Below are 18,755 nucleotides of genomic sequence, written 5' to 3' on the forward strand. Positions count from 1 at the left end.
AGGATTATGACTATTGATAGGTAACATTAACTAATATGGTATTCTAGTGCATGCACCAATGCGTAGTTTACAGATACAAACATTCTTTGGAGCTCAGGAGAGGTGATTCAAGAGAAAGAAGCTGGTTTTGAGGGAAAAGGAATTCGAGATATCGAAATTACCTTTTCTCTACAGAAAAACTTAGGACTCCTAAACTGACAAAGCTTAAACTAACTTTACAAATGAAGTGTTCAAGTCCTACCTTACTGCATGCTGACAGAATCACAAGCATTTCCTATAAATAACTTTAATACAAGACATATATTAAGCCTCTTTGCCAGTCTTTCCAGAATAGCAAACTTAAGTCAACAGCCTGCAACGATCATCAGACAGGAACCAAAAGACTAGCTCTTGTCCAGAGTGAGATAAGTAGAAGACCACGTGAAAACAACATACCTTTGCATAGCATAAAGGCTTTGTGGACAGAAATTCCCCTGGAGTATCAGGATAGTGTGAAGACAGGTTATTTTCTGCCATTTAGAGTTACTAAAATGACTTTTTAATTCTATATCTGTGCAGAAAGTTAGATCTTTACATTTGAAACCATAAAGGTGCTTACCTGATATCTTCTGTTGTGTAATGGTACGTTCAGGGCATTGTACCGATTAGATCCTACAGAACAAAAACCAAGTTGCATAAACGTATTAAATCATGCTTTCCATATAAAACATTTCTTAGTACATAATGGTTTTAAATGGAAATTTCTCAATGCAAAAGTATTAGTTACTAAAAATATCCAAGCAATTGGCTTCAATGAAGTAGGCCTAAACATCCTCATTTAAGAGCTGCCACTGCCACCAACAGGGGAGAAAGCACTTCCATACTTGCCTCAGATTGTAAGTCACACTTATCCATCCAAAATCCCTACAGTTTTGATAGGGAACAGCAGCAGCAGCCGCCTTACGCTCTTATCCAAAAGATCAGTATTATTCACTGAACAACAGTGTACGGTCTTAAAAATCCTTAAAGAACTCAACATGATCTTCAAACTTCAATTATTTTCCAGAGAAAGTAAAATAAGACAGATTATTCTTTCATGGTTTGCTTGTAGTTTGGTTTGTGTTTTAAAAAGCTCCTGCGCGTATCTGATTTGTCAATTACTTAGAGTTAACTCTACTCTCCACACATTTAAGCATTCTGTTCCAGTTACAGAGCACCTTGGATGATTCCTAAATTACAAAGGGGCACATGCTTTTAAAGAGGCATAGCGATATTTGTACCTAGAGAACAATTTACAAAGCCTTACGCATTCCCAAATATCACATCCAAACTCAATTAAATAGCTACTTTAAATTTGTACACAAAGAGGAAATCTACAGCTTCTGTAACAGCTTCTCATTCTTTATGTATCATTCATACCAGGCAATTAACACAGGCAAAAAGCTAACTCCTTTCACAAAAGAGCACTGTCCGAAATTACCACATCCTACTATTAAGGGATTAAGAAAACTTCATTGCTATCTTTCTACTCCTGAAGTGATGCTTAGCGAACAAACAAACGATCTGATACTTCACCTTCTTGCACCATGTGATGACGACAGTTGAGTGAGCAGCTAAACAAATTTCTCACTAAAACAAGAACCACCTGTACTAGTCAGCCAGTGAAGCCAGAGCAGCATAAGCAAGAAGCAGCAGCTGCCAGGCAAATAACCTTTATTTGTGAGAAGCAAAGAGAAGTGAAAAGCATATCAAAGCAGAGCATCAACACCTAGGCATAATATGTCATACGACATACATTTCCTACAAGAGAGGATGAGCTGGTATCTGCAAGAGGAGACTTTCAACTGGACTTCCAACCCACCAGAGAGCGTGGAAGCCTCACCTCCGCAGCACCCAGCCAGATCTGCTTTTGGACAACCTAAGAATGTTTTGACAAGCCTTAAGCCGAATGGGGACGCGTAGCGGGTGGGAGGGAGGTTTCTACCACTTCTGCCAACGAAAACTACAGGAAACCACCACCTCTGTTTCTGCTTCTCTGCTACAACTTGCTACTTTCAAGTTTTTCTGTATTCCGGCTCCTGCTAGTTTCACTGCCTGCCTACTCAAGTACAGCCTACTATTCAAGCTATTTAGGATAGTACACAGTACTGCTTCACTGCACTCGCAAACAGACTCTGGTACCAAAGTGGTGCCAAGTCTGACCATTTCCAGCTTCAGGGTATCCTTTGCACTTCTGTTCACTTACTCACAGTTGGAGAGAAAGAAGAGAAAAGGCTAATTCAGATCAAAGTCCCTGTCTCAAACTCAAAGTATTTTTTCCCCTAAAAAGAGGGATAAACATGGCAACATAACAGCATAGCTTTGAAGCCACATTCAGAAGAACAGAGGATCTGCTACTGAGCGAGGTCTGATTTCGGTTCTCTCTCTAAGACTAGAAAAGTCAAAGTAGACTTACTAGAGCTTGAGAAGGGAGCATGGCTCAGTTTCTGCTTAGTGATGTTCACTTCATACTTGAAAAACAAAAACACAAAACTAGATGTCCTGAAGAATTTGAGCAGTTTATAACACATGAAGTTCAACCTCAATGAGTCTTTTCTATTGGCGCTTAACCAAGAAAGTTATTGATGGATAAAAAAGTCAAAATTCACTGGAGTGTTTGTTCTGCCATTTGCTTGAAAACCAACACAGTGTCGACTGTGTGTAATAAACCATGGTTAAGAACTAGTTTAGGTGTTCTGCGATTCAGACGTGCTGACAGACCTCCTGCTGCTAAGTAATCAAAATTTAAGTATTGATGTAACATTTCTGCATCCACTACTTCATCCCCATCTTACCTTACTGCAGCTCTTGAATATACGTTGCCAAAATAATATCCTTTGAAATAATTACCTAAAGACATCTTTGCGGAGACACTGGTAAATTGACAATGTTCCTTGATCTGTCAACACTAAGCCAGTTTGATAAATTACTTGAAAAAGCCTTCAATAGCTTTAATTTGTATTTGCTATATAAAAGATAACTTGATATTTTAAGACCACTAAACAAAAGATGGCTAGTATCATGAATACGCATTACAATAAGCTCCAGCAGGAGTCTGCCTATTCATATGTCCAACTCTTCTTAAATCTAGCGTACTTTAATTCATGATAACAGTATTTCCTCCAGATGGGTACCCAAATTCAGTAAGAGAGCCAAGAAAAACCCAAACCAAAGCAACACCTACTTGTGTCATTAAAAGGTACTTTTTCATTGATTATGCAGAGAGATTCTTCCAGTCTACTGCCCAAAGCTGCTTGAAGATTCTTCAACTGTTGCTGGCTAAATAACAATTAAAAAAAAAAAAAACCCAAGTATAACGTAAATCCTTAAATTTCAATTAGTATCACCACCACCATAAATACCTCTAAGCCTCCCTGGAGTTAACACATCTCTTTCCAGAAGTTAGATAAAAATAAGACAGTAAGAGTCATTTTCTCTTTTGTGTCAAATGACAGTGTATTTTAACCCCTAACAAATGCAGTGAAAGCAGCAAGAAAGCGTTGAAAAAATCTTAGAGTGCTATCCTTGAGAAATACAACTTACTTTGAAGTTAATCTTTACATTACTTTCCAATACTGCATTCATGATATAAGCTATATCACAGTACTCTGTTCACTGGAATTTTAGCTAGAATACAAATGGGCCTTTAACTTAGTTACTTGATACAGTAATTCCAACACATAAGTGAGCTTTTGATAGTTCGGATAAGTACACTACCTCATTATTAGAAACATATTATGAACTTTTCAAAGTCCCGTATTTAAACATGTCTATGTTATGGCACACACAACAGACTCGACAATTACGTTTCAGTTGTACTCTAAAGTGATTTTTTTCCCCCTACATCTCCTCGGCTTACATCTAATTGTGTATATGAGAATCTATGTTATGATAATTAACAATACCATTACACCAGATGCTCAAGATGAACAGTAACATGTTCCAGCATTACGCATATGCTAACAAGGATTACTGTACATTGATTTTCAGACCAAATTCCACACCTTACCCAACTCAGGCCCTCATTCTTCACTGTTTTGCTTCCAGTCTGATATCTAGAACTCCTGCACGTATATTGGACGATGGGATGGAAAGTGTCAAAGTGATAGCTTGTTTTACATTCAATACATTAATGAATACCAATAGGGAAAAGGAATCCAAATAAATGAATAAAATGTAAAGAAATTGACCAGTATCTCATGTACATTAATAGAGACTTTTCTTAAAGAGCAACCCAAAAAAGTGCACAGAAACTGCAGAGTATGAAGGGTAACAGCACTGGACACATTAGAAACTGTGCAATAGAAATGTCATTGGGCATGTCAGAAAATTCAGACTCAAAGACAAACTGCTAAAGTATTGATGTTTCTCTGGTATACTGTAAAGGAATGGTAAACAAGTAGTTTGATATATTTTGTTTCAGGTTCTGCCCTTTAATTTTCAAGGCACAGGCTGTCGAGCCTGGCATCTCCTGGCTTTTTGGAATAAAGCTTGGATCTCGGAGGCAAAGGGATCCCTTCTCACTGAAGAAAAACGGAGAAAACCAAAGAGCAGCGTTTTCACAAACGCTGCCTCTCTGCCAAGTGTTCATTAGATACTGATTTCGGTGTTTGAAATAGGGTCAGGCTTTTATTTTTAATTTTAAAAGACTCTTTTCTTAAAGAGTAGAAACATTTTCTTACAATATTACCCAGTCATCATGGAACTTCCTACGACAGACAAGCTCTAAGTTTCATAGAAACAGAATACAGCAACACTATCTTTCAAACTTACGCTATGTGTCACAAAAAAAAGAAGAGCAAACAGGAGTCAAAACTTCCACCCTCTTTTCAATTCATATTGTAAGTGAAACCCTAATCTATATCAGAAGAGAATTATTAGAATTCATGTTCACATCTATCAAAATAATCAAAATACATGATTTGAGGTTTCTACTTGAAAGGGGAAAAGAACTTCTTATCTGACCATGTACCATGCTTTTTATCCATTACTTTAAAAGCTTTACACTGCACATAAATTTAAGAAACAGTACACCAAAAAAAAAAAAAAAAATCTTCAGAGAAGTACTCTCTAACTCCATTTGGCCCACAGTCCTCAACTTCTTCCTGTTTCCTATAGCTTATCTTCAGGATCATTTAAGAATTCCAAAACTAACAATAAACTTCAACCATAAACTTCAAATATTCTAGCTGCGTATGTATTATACCTGAAGCAAAAAATATTGTTCAAGAGGCATTTGAGGCAGGGGGATTTTTGAAACTGCTTTTTAGCAGGTCAAGTTTCTGCATACAAATACCTCACCCAAACTTTGTTTCTAAAAGCAGCATGTAAAAACTCACACATCTTTTGTTTCATACAAGTTCAACAGCTTCCTTCCCGTGTTCACTGCAAATAAAACCTGCAATCATTCATCAGCCTTACAGCTTTCTGCAAGAGCTTGGCAGCTCTTACTAAGAGGGGTTCTGTCCACATCTGCAGAAGCGACTGTCTAGTTATATACTCAGTAGAAGGAAAACAGATCTGAGTCGCATGGTCTTGATGTTAATGAGCTGTTGTCCTGTGCTTTCAGTTTTACCAATTTTTGGTTTTAAACAGTTATTTTCCCCTTCAAAGTAACCCAATTAATCTTTTAAAGTATCTGATTTAAATCAATGTTTTCGTTATATTAAATAAAAACACTTACCATTCTGCGGTTCGAAGCCTACAGTCCTTAGCTTCTCTTTCTAGTGTCTGAGACTTGATCTTTATGCAAGAAGATAATCTCACAATGTAAGTACTGACACAGCAAAACATTTAACTTCAAAACTTCTCAAGTTTGTCAAGTAACAAAAAAGCCCCTTACTTCTAATTTAGCTTTATCATTCTGCAGTTTTTCTATGGTATCCGTGTATCTCCGCGTTAAACTGTCCACCACAGCCTGATGCTGGGCAGCATCAGTTTCCAAAACCTCAAGTCTGCTTCGCAGCTCTGCTTCTAAACGTTTGTGCTGCTCATCTGCTTCAAAGAACTACAATGACAAAAGCAAGTCTCATACGCAAGAGCTTCACTTTCATTTAGTGCTATGGAATCTAATCCTATCAGTTATTCCAGTTAAGTCCACATTAATAACAAGTATTCCCTTACTAACTCTCAGATGAGTTTGTGCTGGTATTCGCAAAAGAGACTGCGGAACAAAGTACTTACAGTGTATTAGAATTCTGTAGTATCAAGTGTTCTTTAAAAATATTACTGATAAGTAATAGACATTTGCAAAAAAGTTTTGTTGTTCAGCTTAATTTTCCATAAGTTTTCTGAACTAGTGAAACTTTCTATCGTGACAAAGTAATTCTTGCCAGTTTGCAGAAAATATTTTAAGTTTTAAAGCAATCTGGAAACTGTGAGTGAAGAAAAAGCTTCCACCCTACACCAACCATATGGCTACTTTCCACACAGCAGCCGAGTGTCACCAAAAGCTACAAAACTGAATGAGAGAACCATCTATTGCTATGTGAATTATTCCACATAAGGCAGTATTTACGAATCTGACGTCAAGTTACTTTCTCACTTGCCAAGCAAACGTCTTTTAAAAACAATGCTAATCCACTATTCTGCATACAACTAAGCTTCTAAATACACTAATTTGCAGGTGCTGTTTTATCTTCTCCAGCTTGGTTCACAAGACTATTTTTCTAAACAAAAGAGAAAAATTAAGAGTTTTACTCACAAGTATATGCAGTCGTTCATTCTCTTCTATCTTCTTCTGAAGATCTTCATTGAAGACACTTTTCTGCTCTTGACTCAACTGAGATGAAAATTCTCCACTTTTCTAAAAGAAAACATGCATCTATTATCACGTCCCCAAATATCTAAAAACACACCCCATCACTTAAAATATATTCATATGCTTCTATTAAACTGACTAACATATCTAAGCGAATCTTGCATACAACATGAGCCCAAAAGCAGCATTTATCCCTTCACATCGTTGTTTTTGTATAGTGGTAGAATGCTCATTAGAGACGAGTTAAGAAAAGAAAGAGTCGCTACTCGGATCTGACGTTCACAGACACGTGAATTTGCTTCTACGGGCAGGTGCTGTTAACACCGTTTAAATCTTGCATGATTCCAAGCAATCAGCAGTATTAAACCCCCATGCAGAAAGACTTACCGGGTTATGGGAGCTCTGTGTATGGCATGTCCCCACTTCCTAGTGCTCAAGCATCAGCCAGCCTGGTCTGCCCAGGAACAGTCACCGAAAGGGCGCTATCCCAGGGCAGGCTGCAGCACTGGGTGACCCTGGGCCTTCAGCACCTGGTAAGTTCCCTGGGAATACAGAACTCCCTCCAGCAGTTCTTCCTTTTTCACCCGTTTCATTTAAAAGACAGATCACCAACAAATCCCACACAGACAGTTGCTCTGCTCTACCGTTCTGCTGAAGAAGTGTAGTACCAGCACTGAACAGAACTGATGACCATTTACACATAAACTTAACACTGAACTCCAATTGCCTGGGACAGCTGACGCAGTTAAGCCACCTATGCTTTTTTGATGCCAGGCTGACCTGGATCACCTGAGACATGGGCACGCACACCATTCCTCCTAGAAGGGTTGCAGTCTGACACGGATCATCTATCAGAAGCTTAATCTAAATAGGTGTAGACGTAATTTACTTGGTCTCCCAGTGACAGGGGATCTAAAGGGGGCACTGAATCTAAAAAGGGAGCGTTTAGTAACACATACTTGCCGAAAAAGGCTTTATATGTAGAACTAAAGGGAACATACTTTAAAAGTAGTATGGACGCTTTTTAAAGTACAAAATTAGGCTTTCTGACAGTTGAACAAAGAGAAGAGTCAGTGGCAAGAGTCTGCAAAACTACTCAGGACAAACTAAGGTCCTTCAAAATTTGGAATTATGCCTAGCAAAGCTGTAAGTTATGTAACATGAAATAAAAAAAAAAATGAGAAAGACCAAAATACACTTAGAAAATGAATCTGCTAAGATGCTTGAGTAACATGAGTCAGAGGCATTATGCTTGTCAAGGAACTGGACAATCTGAGAAAGAAAAAAAAGTACAGAAGTTCTGGGAACAAGTAAGAAAGATGAGGATATTTCTAATTAATTGAATGATATCTTCACATTAGTCTTTATGGAGTTTTGAGAGATGTCAAAAAAGAACGGATCACAGTAATTGAGAGGGAGGTTCCTCCTAAGAGGGAGGTATCAAAGGATGCTTGAGAAAGTTATTCAAGTCCAGATAGAACATCCTTGGGAATTTCAATGTTTCCTAAAGAGAAAGTGGCTGAGTTGAGACATCTGAAGAACATGACAAACTAAGTTTAATTAGCAGGCGTTTTGGCAAAGATACATTTCTCAGAACTCTAATTATTCTGCCATTTTGAAACAACATAAGGAGTACTAGCTGAAAAATCTCGATTTCAAAGCGTTCGACATGATTCGAATAAGAGCCTCTTGGAAAAACCACAGTCAGACTGGAGAGCTGCATATTGACATCAAAATTACAAAGCAACAAAGGGAGAGGTGGATAAGAAAGATCAATTTTCTTCACAGCAGCAGATTAATCAGAAATCTCCAAGATCTTCCCTAGCTGTTTACAAGTTTAATAAGAGATCCCCTAGGAGGGGATATACCAACTCAGCATCAATTAGCAGTCTGACTAGAAAAAAAATACAGTAGCATATAGTTTAGGTATAAACATCCATTTCGTGGGTATTTTCAGTAACATTCCATCAGTTAAGAATACAAGTTCTGGTAAGAACATTTAGCTTGAGCCTTGGCACAAAGCAGCTGCAACAAATCAGGATAAAGCAGTGACAGGTGAGGAAGAGACATTTGCTAAAAAACATTGTTTGCCTGTAGCATATACCTTATTCTTCTTGCCCTTAGCTTCACTTAAAGCAAGTTCATCTTGAAGCAACTCCACTCGCTTGGCAAGCTGCTGATTTCGAAAGGTCAAACTGTCCATTTCCTGTTGCAGTTTTCTCAGTGATTGATCCTTCATCTTCAGTTGCTCCTGAGGGACCAAGGAGTTTTAAAATTAAACTTGCACACATAAAGAAACCCTTTGTTCATTATTTTAACATTGAAGAGGCAAAAACATTGCTTTTCAACTGAAAACAGATTTCACTTTGACTTGCCCATAGACCATGCTTGATTAGGTACTTCATCCTGTAAATTAATCATTAAGAAGCAACCTTCCACTTTTACAAAGTCATCACCTACAAAGAACAATGAACATAGCAGTTGCAGAGCAAGAATTCTTACTAAATTTATTTTTTTACTGTTCTTCTAACCACCATTCTATGAAGGAAAAAAACCCTTTCATTTAACTTCAATTGCATTAAGTCTTGACAAAACAGGTAAGAGTCTCTAAACACTACCTTCAGAGAAGCAGAGTTTGCTTGCTCATCTACGACCCCTTTTTTCAGCACCTGATTCTGAGCTCGAAGCTGAAAAATAAGAGATGCGGATAACTATGTAAATAAACAAATAAAAAAACCCCAAAAGTTCACTAAAAAAGACAATTGCATGCATAAAACATTATATCTTTTCACGAAAGCATTAGATGTGTGTGCTTTTTAAAGTATTCTATTCAGGTAAGTAGTAGTGTTATTAAGTTGGGGAAGAAAAAAAAAAAAAAAAAAGCAGCATCAAATTTGTATCCTGAATTGTCAGGAAATAAGAGTTATTTTACCAGTTGAACTTTCTTCTCAAACAGAACATACTTCTTACTGGAGAAAAAAGTCTTTAAGATTAATAACTTAAATACACTTAAATACAGTTATTGTTTGAAGAACAGTGAACAGACAGAGTAAAGTTAAAACTATTCTTAACTAAGCAAGTTCTTCCATATGTTCAGTGTTATTTCTGCCTTTCCTTTCTTATCCCCAAAAGTGTTCATGACTGGTTCTGGGACATGAACATAACTCACAATAAAAAGTCAATCTGTACCAATTCAAGAAGTTAACCATATTCAAACAGAGAAACTACTTATTGCCAGTAACAGTAGAGGATCCAGAAAAAAATAGCTTGACAAACATTTCAGGAGAAAGCATAAAAAGCATACAGGAAAAAGCCCTTTTGTCTTACTTACAAAGTTGAGAAATCTGGGATAAAATCACCAAGGTGAAATGTGTCACTAAATAAACCTATTTTCCATTTACTTCACAGAGTACCTCTAACTCTACAGCAGTAGTGATAAGGATACTGACATTTCCATCTTCCCATTCCTTGATAACAGCTTGAATCCTGGTTTCTTCAGTGGTAGTTTGTATTCATTTGACATGCTTGAATCCAGCTGTTGCAGATATAAATTAAAAGGGTTTGTATTGGGCTTGGGAATACTTCTGGTAGAAGTATAAAAGGCAAGATTTAAATGTAAAGCAGCAGTGGCTAATCTTCTCAGTGTGACAACTGAATATATTTCAAAAAGGTCAAAAGACAATTGACATTGCTAAGCACAGTTTTTAGCATTCCCACTGTGTTGCCCAGACATTACACAGGCAAGAGAAGAAACTTGCAAGAGCACCATGGAAAGACTTCCAAGCAGAAGGTGTCCCGAGCAGGAAAAAGCAGTGCAGCAGTTTTCTATGCCTTTTTCCACCACAGCTACTGGTGCAGCAACATGTCAGGCACAAGGATGAAACAGAATGAACTAGCTCAACCATGACGCATCAAGATATCCAAGTTAAGCGTGATCCATCAAAAGCCATCACAAGCTCAGGAAGCATTTTGACTACTGCTTCCATTTAGCCTGAGTGAAAGAGTCAGAAGTTGTAACTTGAGAGGAAAAAGAGTATTTTGAAAATGAATACCCTTCTCCTAGATTACTCTGTGGAGTGAGAAGAGTGATCCTTTGAGAGGCACTTCCATGACGCTTCTTGAATCTGCCAAGCTCTTATCCACCCCTCTCCTTAGCTCCACAACACGACTAGCAAGCAGGCAAAGAGCTTCCCAGAGCTGCTCTCCTTTCTTGTCTGCATACACTAAGTAGCCAGTTGAACAGCCAGCCCATCATTTGTAAGAAAAGGAGCGTTATCTCCAAAGGTAATCTCACAACGTACTAAAGCTGTTCCACAAGAAATGGGATGAGACAAAAAAAAGTAGTTCCTACAAAGAACCAATGAAACACTGCAGGCGAAAAGTCGCAAGAAGTTCAAAGAAAACTTTTGGACACCATGATACCAAAGGAAAAAGAATCCAGTAGCTAGAACATTCAGAAGCTATAGTCGAGTGGTCTGCATTTCAAAGATTCATTCAGGAATCAAGTCCCTCAATTACCTTATCCCATGTGATCCTTAATCCTCAAGGTACAGCAGCTCCACCGTAGAAAGTGACAACAAATATAAACGTTTTGTGACTGGTAAGATCCTGAAGTCAATTCAGCTGGTTTTACTTTAAGTCAACTTGCAGAAGCATTAAAAAAAAGTCTGAACAGTTTAGATTCTCTATAATCCTTTCGAGCAGTCACAAGGAGAACAGAATTTAAAGATGCATTGTTCTGTAATCTAGGGAAAGGTGTCAAGTACAGTCAATGCTTTGTGCCAAACACTTTGTTGCTGGGATACACAAAAATCAAGCGCTGGCTTTCTTTCTCACAGCTGTAGAAGAACTATAGCACTCAAAACTAGTGACCTTCTTTTCCTTTAAGTGAACAACAGAGAAAGAGGAGAGGAAGCCTTCTAAATGAAGCATTGCTCCGGCATTTAGGAAATCACCTCAGATTTAGGAAATCACCTAGAAAGAAACAGCATTCCCTGTTATGGCACAAAAGGGTCTGCAAACGCTCCCTGAAGCGGCTTCAGAAACAGGAAGCAAACAGTCACCCCGAGCAGCTGTGGAAGAATCGGAATGACAGGTGTACTCAACTGCTCTCGCTTCCAAGACGCTGCAGTACCACCACAAACACTACTAACACCACCGAATTCCCGTTTTCATCCATTGGGGCAAACTTCTGTCCGTTGATAAGAAGAAGCGCAACAGCTCAACCAACGAACGTTCGCATCGAAGAAGGTAACTAAGCCTTGCGCCTCGCCGAGGAGGGGAGAGCCAAGGAGAGCTGCAGCGAGTGTCACTGCCCTCGCGCAGCACAGCTGGCTATCTGTCCTCCCGGGTGCTTGGCGCTGCAGACCAGGCCGCTTCGCTCTCCAGGGCTCGGCCACACGGCAGTCCCTCAGCGCCCGCACACTGCCACCTGCCCGGGCGGCCCAAGCCTGCCTTCCCTCTCAAGGAGGCACCTTTTGGGCTCCAGCATCGCAAACGACCGCCGAGACCAGCCCGTCCTGGCTCCGGCCGCAGCACGAACTCAGGGGCCCGCCGCCCTCCGGCAGCAACGGGGCAGAGCGGCCACGGGGGGGGGGAGGCGACAAGGGGAGATGAGGGCGCGGCCGCCGAGGCGGGACGGCGCGGAGGGCACAGGCAGCGCCCGAGGGGCGGCGGCGAAGGGGCCCCGCAGCACCGCGGGGCCGTTAGCGGGGACAGCCCCTCCCGCTCCCCAACGGAGCCGTTAGAAGGGGGTCGCGTAACGGCTGCAGGGGGACGGTAGGCGCGCGGCACCGGGGCAGCCACCGCTGCTCGGGGACGGGCTAAGGCGCCTGATACCTTGGAGTACTCCTGTGCCAGCTTCTGGTACTTCCCCTGCAGCTCCGCGGCGGCCGCCATGGTCACCGTCCGTCCCGCCGGCTCGGCGCCGCACGCCCGCAGACGCACTTCCGGGTTCAGGCGGCGGGAGCGCGCTGACGTCACCGCGCTGCCCCGCCCCGCGGGAAAAGGGAGGGGCCTGAGAGGCGGGGCTTAAGCCCTCGGCGCCACCATCTTGACGCAACTTCCAAGATGGCGGCACGGGAGGGAGGGAGAGAGGGCCGGGCCGGGCCGGGCCGGGCCGCGGTGCCCTCGCTGAGACCCCGCCCACAAGCGCGGGCAGGAAGGGGCCGCGTGACGTCAAAGCGGCCGTTCGCGCGGCAGCCGCGGTCACCGTAGCAACGGTCACCCGCCCGGCCCTGGAGGCTACGGGGCGCCGCCCCGTCCAAAAAGCATCGGCTGCGCGTAGGCGCGCAGGCCTGCGCCGCGGGCAACGGGGAGAGGAGGGTGGGCTGGCTCGGCCGTTGGCGGGCGGCGGGGGCGGGGGGAGCGGGGGAATCGTTCCGGCGGGTGAAGCGGCGGGACGCTGCCGGCCAGCGGGACGAGGCGGCCCGGCGCCCCGCGGCCGCCTCCCGCGGCGGTGGCGCGGCGCTGTCGCTAGGGGGCGCCCCGGCGCCGCGGCCGTTGGCGGGGCGGCGGCGGGCGGTGGTCACGCCTGCGTGGGGAAGTCATCGCCCGTGACGGACGAGACGGGGCCTGCGTTCACGCTGCGCTGCGGCCCTGGCCTGAAATGACAGTTGTAACGCGCACAGCGGGGTTGGGGTGAACGCATGATCCGCGGCTGTATGGAGGGAGAAAGGAAACAAAAAGCGGTTTGGGTTCACAAGAAGTGGGTGTCAGTCGTCGCCAGCACTTGGTGCTGCTTCCCACCACGTTCAGCCAACGCCGTTATCCGGTAACGAAGAGGCACTCTGGAAAAGCAGGGGTTGCGGCGCCGTTTGCTTGCTCCCAGGCCGCGGAGGCGCCCTGGCCTGGTCCCCTGGGTCGTTCCCAGGACCGGGGCAGCCAGCCTGGCCTTCTGCCTGCTGCCCCTGCTGCCTGTGGGTCCCTTTGTTTCAGAGCCTCCCTTTGGCTTCCCAACCGTTCAGCCTTGCTCTTTGGACACCACCGGGAGTTTGCTTATTATCTCCTGTTCTGCTTTATCCTCACATTTGCCAAACATTTAAATACATACACCATCAGCACTCTTGAATCTGAAGGGACTGATGTGTTTGGTCCTGCCAGATACCCATCCAGTGCAGGATTTTCGAACATAAGAACAGTTGTGTAAGAAAAAGTATAATAAGGCAAGCAAGTAATGATACTTCTCCAGTATATGCTGAGCATCTGGTGATTTTCTGCTGGTGCAGTGTAGAGATAGAATAAGTTATTTTTGTTAAGTTTCCATAGTATCATTTTTTTCCACTTGATTTCAGCGTGATACGTTTGTAGCTTTTTCTCGGTAGTAGGTAGTGCTAGAGATAAGCAATCATCTTTTTCTTACCTACTTTTCTCTTGGTTCCCCGTAAGAGTAAGTAAGAGTAGGTAGTAGCTGCCTATAATGGAAGCTAGTCCTCGTCGACAGTCTTGAAGCTTTGATGATGTTTGCTATTGTTTTGCTAGTCACAGCAGTGGAGTTGGCAAGCACTAAATAAGACATGGGGGCCAGATTAGTAGATATGTTTGTATCTCCACAGCAAGTCTTAATGTTAGAGGACGTGTTGCTGATCCGTGTTGCCAAGAACAGAGACCGCACGTTTTTAGGAAGTCCAAGGGGGAAAAAAGCAAAATACCATTCGCTATGTCACTGTGCATTCAAATGATCTTGCTGCTGTTCAGCATGACCAGAAGGACTTAAATAGTTGCATTGGAATGAGCAATAAAGAAGCTCTGCTTTTTAACATCAGAGCCGTGATAGACTATTTCCTGCTCCTTCTGCTCAGTTTTGTATTCCCTTGGAAGTTCCTAACAAAGTAGATGGAGTTTTGTGATTACTGTTGAGCACATGAGGATTAACAGCAGAATACCTCTCATGGTATGTCTTCGTATGTCGATGTGGTAAATTTTATACTGAAAATGATTTAAAACTTTTAGCGCTGACTATAAGCCTGTATTTTATGTTTGAATTATCTAGAATATGCCTTTCATGAAATATGCTGAAATGCTTTGAACAGACTTTGCAAGATACAGTACTGCCAGTTTGTGCTGTTTTCAAAGATGCTTTTGTGGTAAAATTTCCTCCTTGCATCTGGTGCAGTGAATGCTGGCAGAGATGTTTCACAGCCGAGAGCTGGGAAAGGGAGCCGAGGGAATCACAGTGCCTAGTTGTAGCAGAATGAATTGCTTTCCCGTTGACGAAAACTGTGTTTCTGACCGGGCAGCTAGCATTCAGGGTGGAGGAACATAGAATTTATTTGCCTGCATCCTTCCAGCATGGCAAGACCCAAACATTTGTTATATCAGCTATATATCAGAGGAGGTAGTGCCGGTTCCTTAAAACAAAGGCAGACTGGATCAAAAGACGGATGCTTTTGCTGCTTGCCATAGGCTGAAGGCTGATTGCAGGATTTTTAGGCTTATCCAAACAGGTCTGGAGCTCAGGGTCCTGGAGTCACCGCTATCCCATATAAGGTAGTTTATCACCATCCTGTGATGGTATTTGGTGGCTGAGCTGAAGTTCCCCAGACAGACAGGTAACAAAACTATTATCAGTCTCTTTACTTTCTCATAGCACATTCTGAGATTCATCCTTTTGACATTGCATGTCATTGCAGTTGCAATGCTATTTCCCTGTCTTACAGCTATGAAAAATGTCTTTTATTGTGCTATTTCCTCTCAAGCACTTTCTTAATACTTATCTCTCCCTAGAGAGCAAGGTTGTCTAACTACTGCACCAGAAAGGTGCACAAATGTGTGCTGCTGCAGTGTGGTGTAGTAATGTTTGCTCACTGGTGACTCAGTATGTAATTGCGAAAGGACTGATCCTGTCATCAAAAGTTCAGAGCAACAGAGGTCAGACAGTTAAACAGATCTGTCAGCCCTGTGGAACGCCAAGCGGTGTGGGGTGGTTGCCAGAGGACCCCCAAATACCGCACGGTGCCAATGCGCCCACGTGGATACAAGTACGCATTACCACCCTGCCAGCTAAGAGTATAGGGCATTCACTACGCTCTGCTAAGAACGGGCTCCTATGAGCACGAGTCGTCTCGGTCAGCAGCAGCAGAGCTTAACGCAGGCTAGTGCATCGCATGTTGAGCGCACAAACTCTTACAAGGGTCACAGCATTTTTGCTTGCCTTGTTGGGTTTTGTTTGGGAGAACAGGGGGCAAAGATATGCAGTGGCATAGACATTTGATTGTCCTTTTCTTATGTCTGTGTTCAGCATCTATTATAACAGGTGTTCAGCTTTGGACACTATCTCAAGACAAGTAATTTGTTTAAAAATGATAGTGATTATTTTGATACATTCTGTTTTCAAGCTCGTTCATCTTCCTTCCCCTGCTCAAGCAGGGCTTTCGCCTCTGTGTGACTGGTACTCATATATGCTGAGAATAGATGCAGGTAGAGAAATAAATAAAGAATGCATTTTGAATCATCCGGGATGTTTTCTGCGCTGTGGGAGAATAAACTCCATTGTCATCACTTACATGCTTACAAGTATGCACAACAAAAGAGTTTCTAACATCTGGAAAAAGTTCAAAAGTGATTGGAAGGAAGCCATCTTCAGTCATCAGACTATCACAAGAAATGCATAAACCACATCCTCGGAAGCTGCAAACACCCTAAACTGGTGTTTTGTTTCTGTTATCTTAGCAACGGCAAGTATGAACAGCAGGATGTGTGCTCACGATATGTGCTCATTTTTTCTCATGATGACTCCATAACAAACCTTTTGTTATATATGACCTTTCACCTCTTTCGAAATCTGATTGTTCTGATAAAAAAAAAAAAATCAAGCCACGTACTCTTAAAATAGGCATAATGTATGTACGGATATGCCCTTCACAGAACAAGTTCTTCCATTATTTGTAGTCTTCATTATCATAATTTCAGTGTTCATAGCATTTAAAAATAGAAATGAAAACAAGTCTCTCCTCTTTCGCGTCCCTTCCCAACCCATAGGATAAATAGCTTGAGTCATCTATAGGGTGTGTGCATGACTGGGGGAGTGGTGTCTTTGTGTCTAAATAAATTACGGAGAATGAGAAGATGGAAAAATGAAGCGTGCAGCTGTCTGTGATAATTCAGAGTTGATTTCACAGCTTGCGCAAGTTTTCTGCACCCACTTGGAAGCCCTCTCCCTGGGGAATTGGTTCCGCTCCAGCAGAACGTATACGAGCTCTTGGTACCACAGGAGCAGCTTTCACGTCTTCATAGCAAATCAGTAATGATATTTGCTCCATAAAACAGAAAAACTTTGTAACAGCTGAAAGGATTTGTTTCTTCCATTTCGTAAATGCTGAGTTCCACCTCTGCCGGGAAAATTAAACCTCTTTCCTAGCTCTACCATATCTTGTTAAAAGTCTGCACATATTCTACAGTCTCATTTCCTGCTTTCCTACCTTTCGTACTTGCAGGGCCGTATCTGACAAACACTGACCCAGATAAGACCGCTTGCACTCGGAGTCTAGTCTTGCACATTTGCTAGAGAAATAAAAATACAACCAGTGTGCATAGCTTTCAATATCTCCAGTGAGACAAATGATCCAATTTCAGCGAGAAAGATAAAAGACCAAACTGAGACAAAGCATTATGAAGATTGTGAAGGGGGAAGTGAGTGCTTTTTCATGTAGTCCAGCTGTAGACACGGTCCTACAAGCCTCTGAAAGGAATCAACACTCACCCATGCGAGTTAACACCAGCAAAGCAGGAGCTGTTACCTGTAGCAAAGGTGACATGTTTATCTTAATATTTTTCACTCTCCAGGGACGCACATGAGCAGAGAAAGGAGAGAGATCGAGCAGTTATTGGTAGTTTAGGAAACATTTTAACTGGAACTATTCCTGCTCATAAATATTTTTTAAAAGACGGGGTCACCTCCAGAAATAATTTGGACCTTTGTCATGAGCCAAAGCCATGTCTTTGGTGCATAAAGACTGCTGTAGAAAAAGTGGGGGGATAAGTGGCCGGGGTTTGTCCCTGACACAGCACCGGCAGAAAGCACAACACAGAGTGCAAGGAGAAACGGTGATGCACAATTATTGTACATCACCAGCAGCAAGGGGAAACACGCACTTGAAGCCGTGGAAGAAGGGATGCCCCAGGAGAACTGAAAGGCACCAGACAAGCAGTACAATCAAACTGACTGCTGGAAAAAGTGCTTTGGCAGACACAGGTTTGTCTCTGTATATTAGGATGAACTGGAAAGGGGAACCAGCATCAGGAGCAATGAAAATGCGGTGTCGGTTCTGGATCTTAACAATGGGAGGGGGAAGACCCTCAGAGGAGACTGCAAGGCTGAGGTTTATACTATTTTATAGCATTTTTAAAAATATGATTGGTCCAATCTCCTTTCATTCCTTCCTTGTATTTCACCGCTTTTTTGTGTGTGCAGTCTTCAGTGTTTCTTCTTCTTTTTGTGGTTATGACACTGACCAGTAAAAGCAGCAGTATTTGAGCTGAGTGAAATACCTCGTACTGTTAACTAGCACTGAAGCTGAGTGCCCTTACAGAGAGTTATGTAGTAACTAGTCAAGGAACGGCAGCGCTGGTCAGAAATACTTTCTTTTTTTCTGAAATACGAGAGAAGGTTTCCAGGCCTCTATACGTTAGAAAGAAAGAAAATGTGACAAACTATTTACAAAAATACCAAACAGCTGTAACTTCACGAACATCTGCAAATATTCTGTGTCATGCTTTAAAAAAGTTAAAATTTCCCAGTGTAAAAAATCCCTAGACTTCAGAATGACAGCAATGTATTGGCACGGTTTTAAATAAGAAGACATGCTTCTTAGCCTAGATGAAAGTTCATCTAAAATTAAGACAACACATATTATTAATAAAAATCAAAACTTAATTGCTATTGCCAGCTACCCATCCATCATTTCTCACAAGTATTCATTCATCTGAAAAATAGCCCTCGGAGAGAAAATAGGTGCAAGCCACTTATGCAAGCCAGCAA

The 18,755-nt window shown here is 42.1% G+C and overlaps 1 protein-coding gene across 6 annotated transcripts in view; it reads right to left on the reverse strand.

Annotated features, from left to right (window-relative positions):
- Positions 1 to 12,932, reverse strand: part of PPP1R21 (protein phosphatase 1 regulatory subunit 21) — a 33,278-nt gene extending 20,346 nt beyond the window's left edge. For 2 of the 6 annotated variants that reach the window (XM_068940035.1, XM_068940032.1), the window contains exons 1-9: positions 12,617 to 12,742; positions 10,228 to 10,313; positions 9,397 to 9,465; positions 8,883 to 9,029; positions 6,722 to 6,823; positions 5,861 to 6,025; positions 5,702 to 5,760; positions 3,203 to 3,297; positions 599 to 651 (exon numbers count right to left, since the gene is read on the reverse strand). In XM_068940035.1, the coding sequence (XP_068796136.1) occupies positions 599 to 651; positions 3,203 to 3,297; positions 5,702 to 5,760; positions 5,861 to 6,025; positions 6,722 to 6,823; positions 8,883 to 9,017 (609 nt within the window). In that variant the 5' untranslated portion in view covers positions 9,018 to 9,029; positions 9,397 to 9,465; positions 10,228 to 10,313; positions 12,617 to 12,742. Of the gene's footprint in view, positions 1 to 598; positions 652 to 2,434; positions 2,623 to 3,202; positions 3,298 to 5,701; positions 5,761 to 5,860; positions 6,026 to 6,721; positions 6,824 to 8,882; positions 9,030 to 9,396; positions 9,466 to 10,227; positions 10,314 to 12,616 lie in introns of those variants that run through there. The other 4 variants (XM_068940033.1, XM_068940030.1, XM_068940034.1 and 1 more) reach the window with 3 other exon arrangements.
- Between the last annotated feature and the right edge of the window lie 5,823 nt (positions 12,933 to 18,755).

This window comes from Struthio camelus, chromosome 3, assembly GCF_040807025.1.
Source record: "Struthio camelus isolate bStrCam1 chromosome 3, bStrCam1.hap1, whole genome shotgun sequence".
Lineage (NCBI taxonomy): Eukaryota > Metazoa > Chordata > Aves > Struthioniformes > Struthionidae > Struthio > Struthio camelus.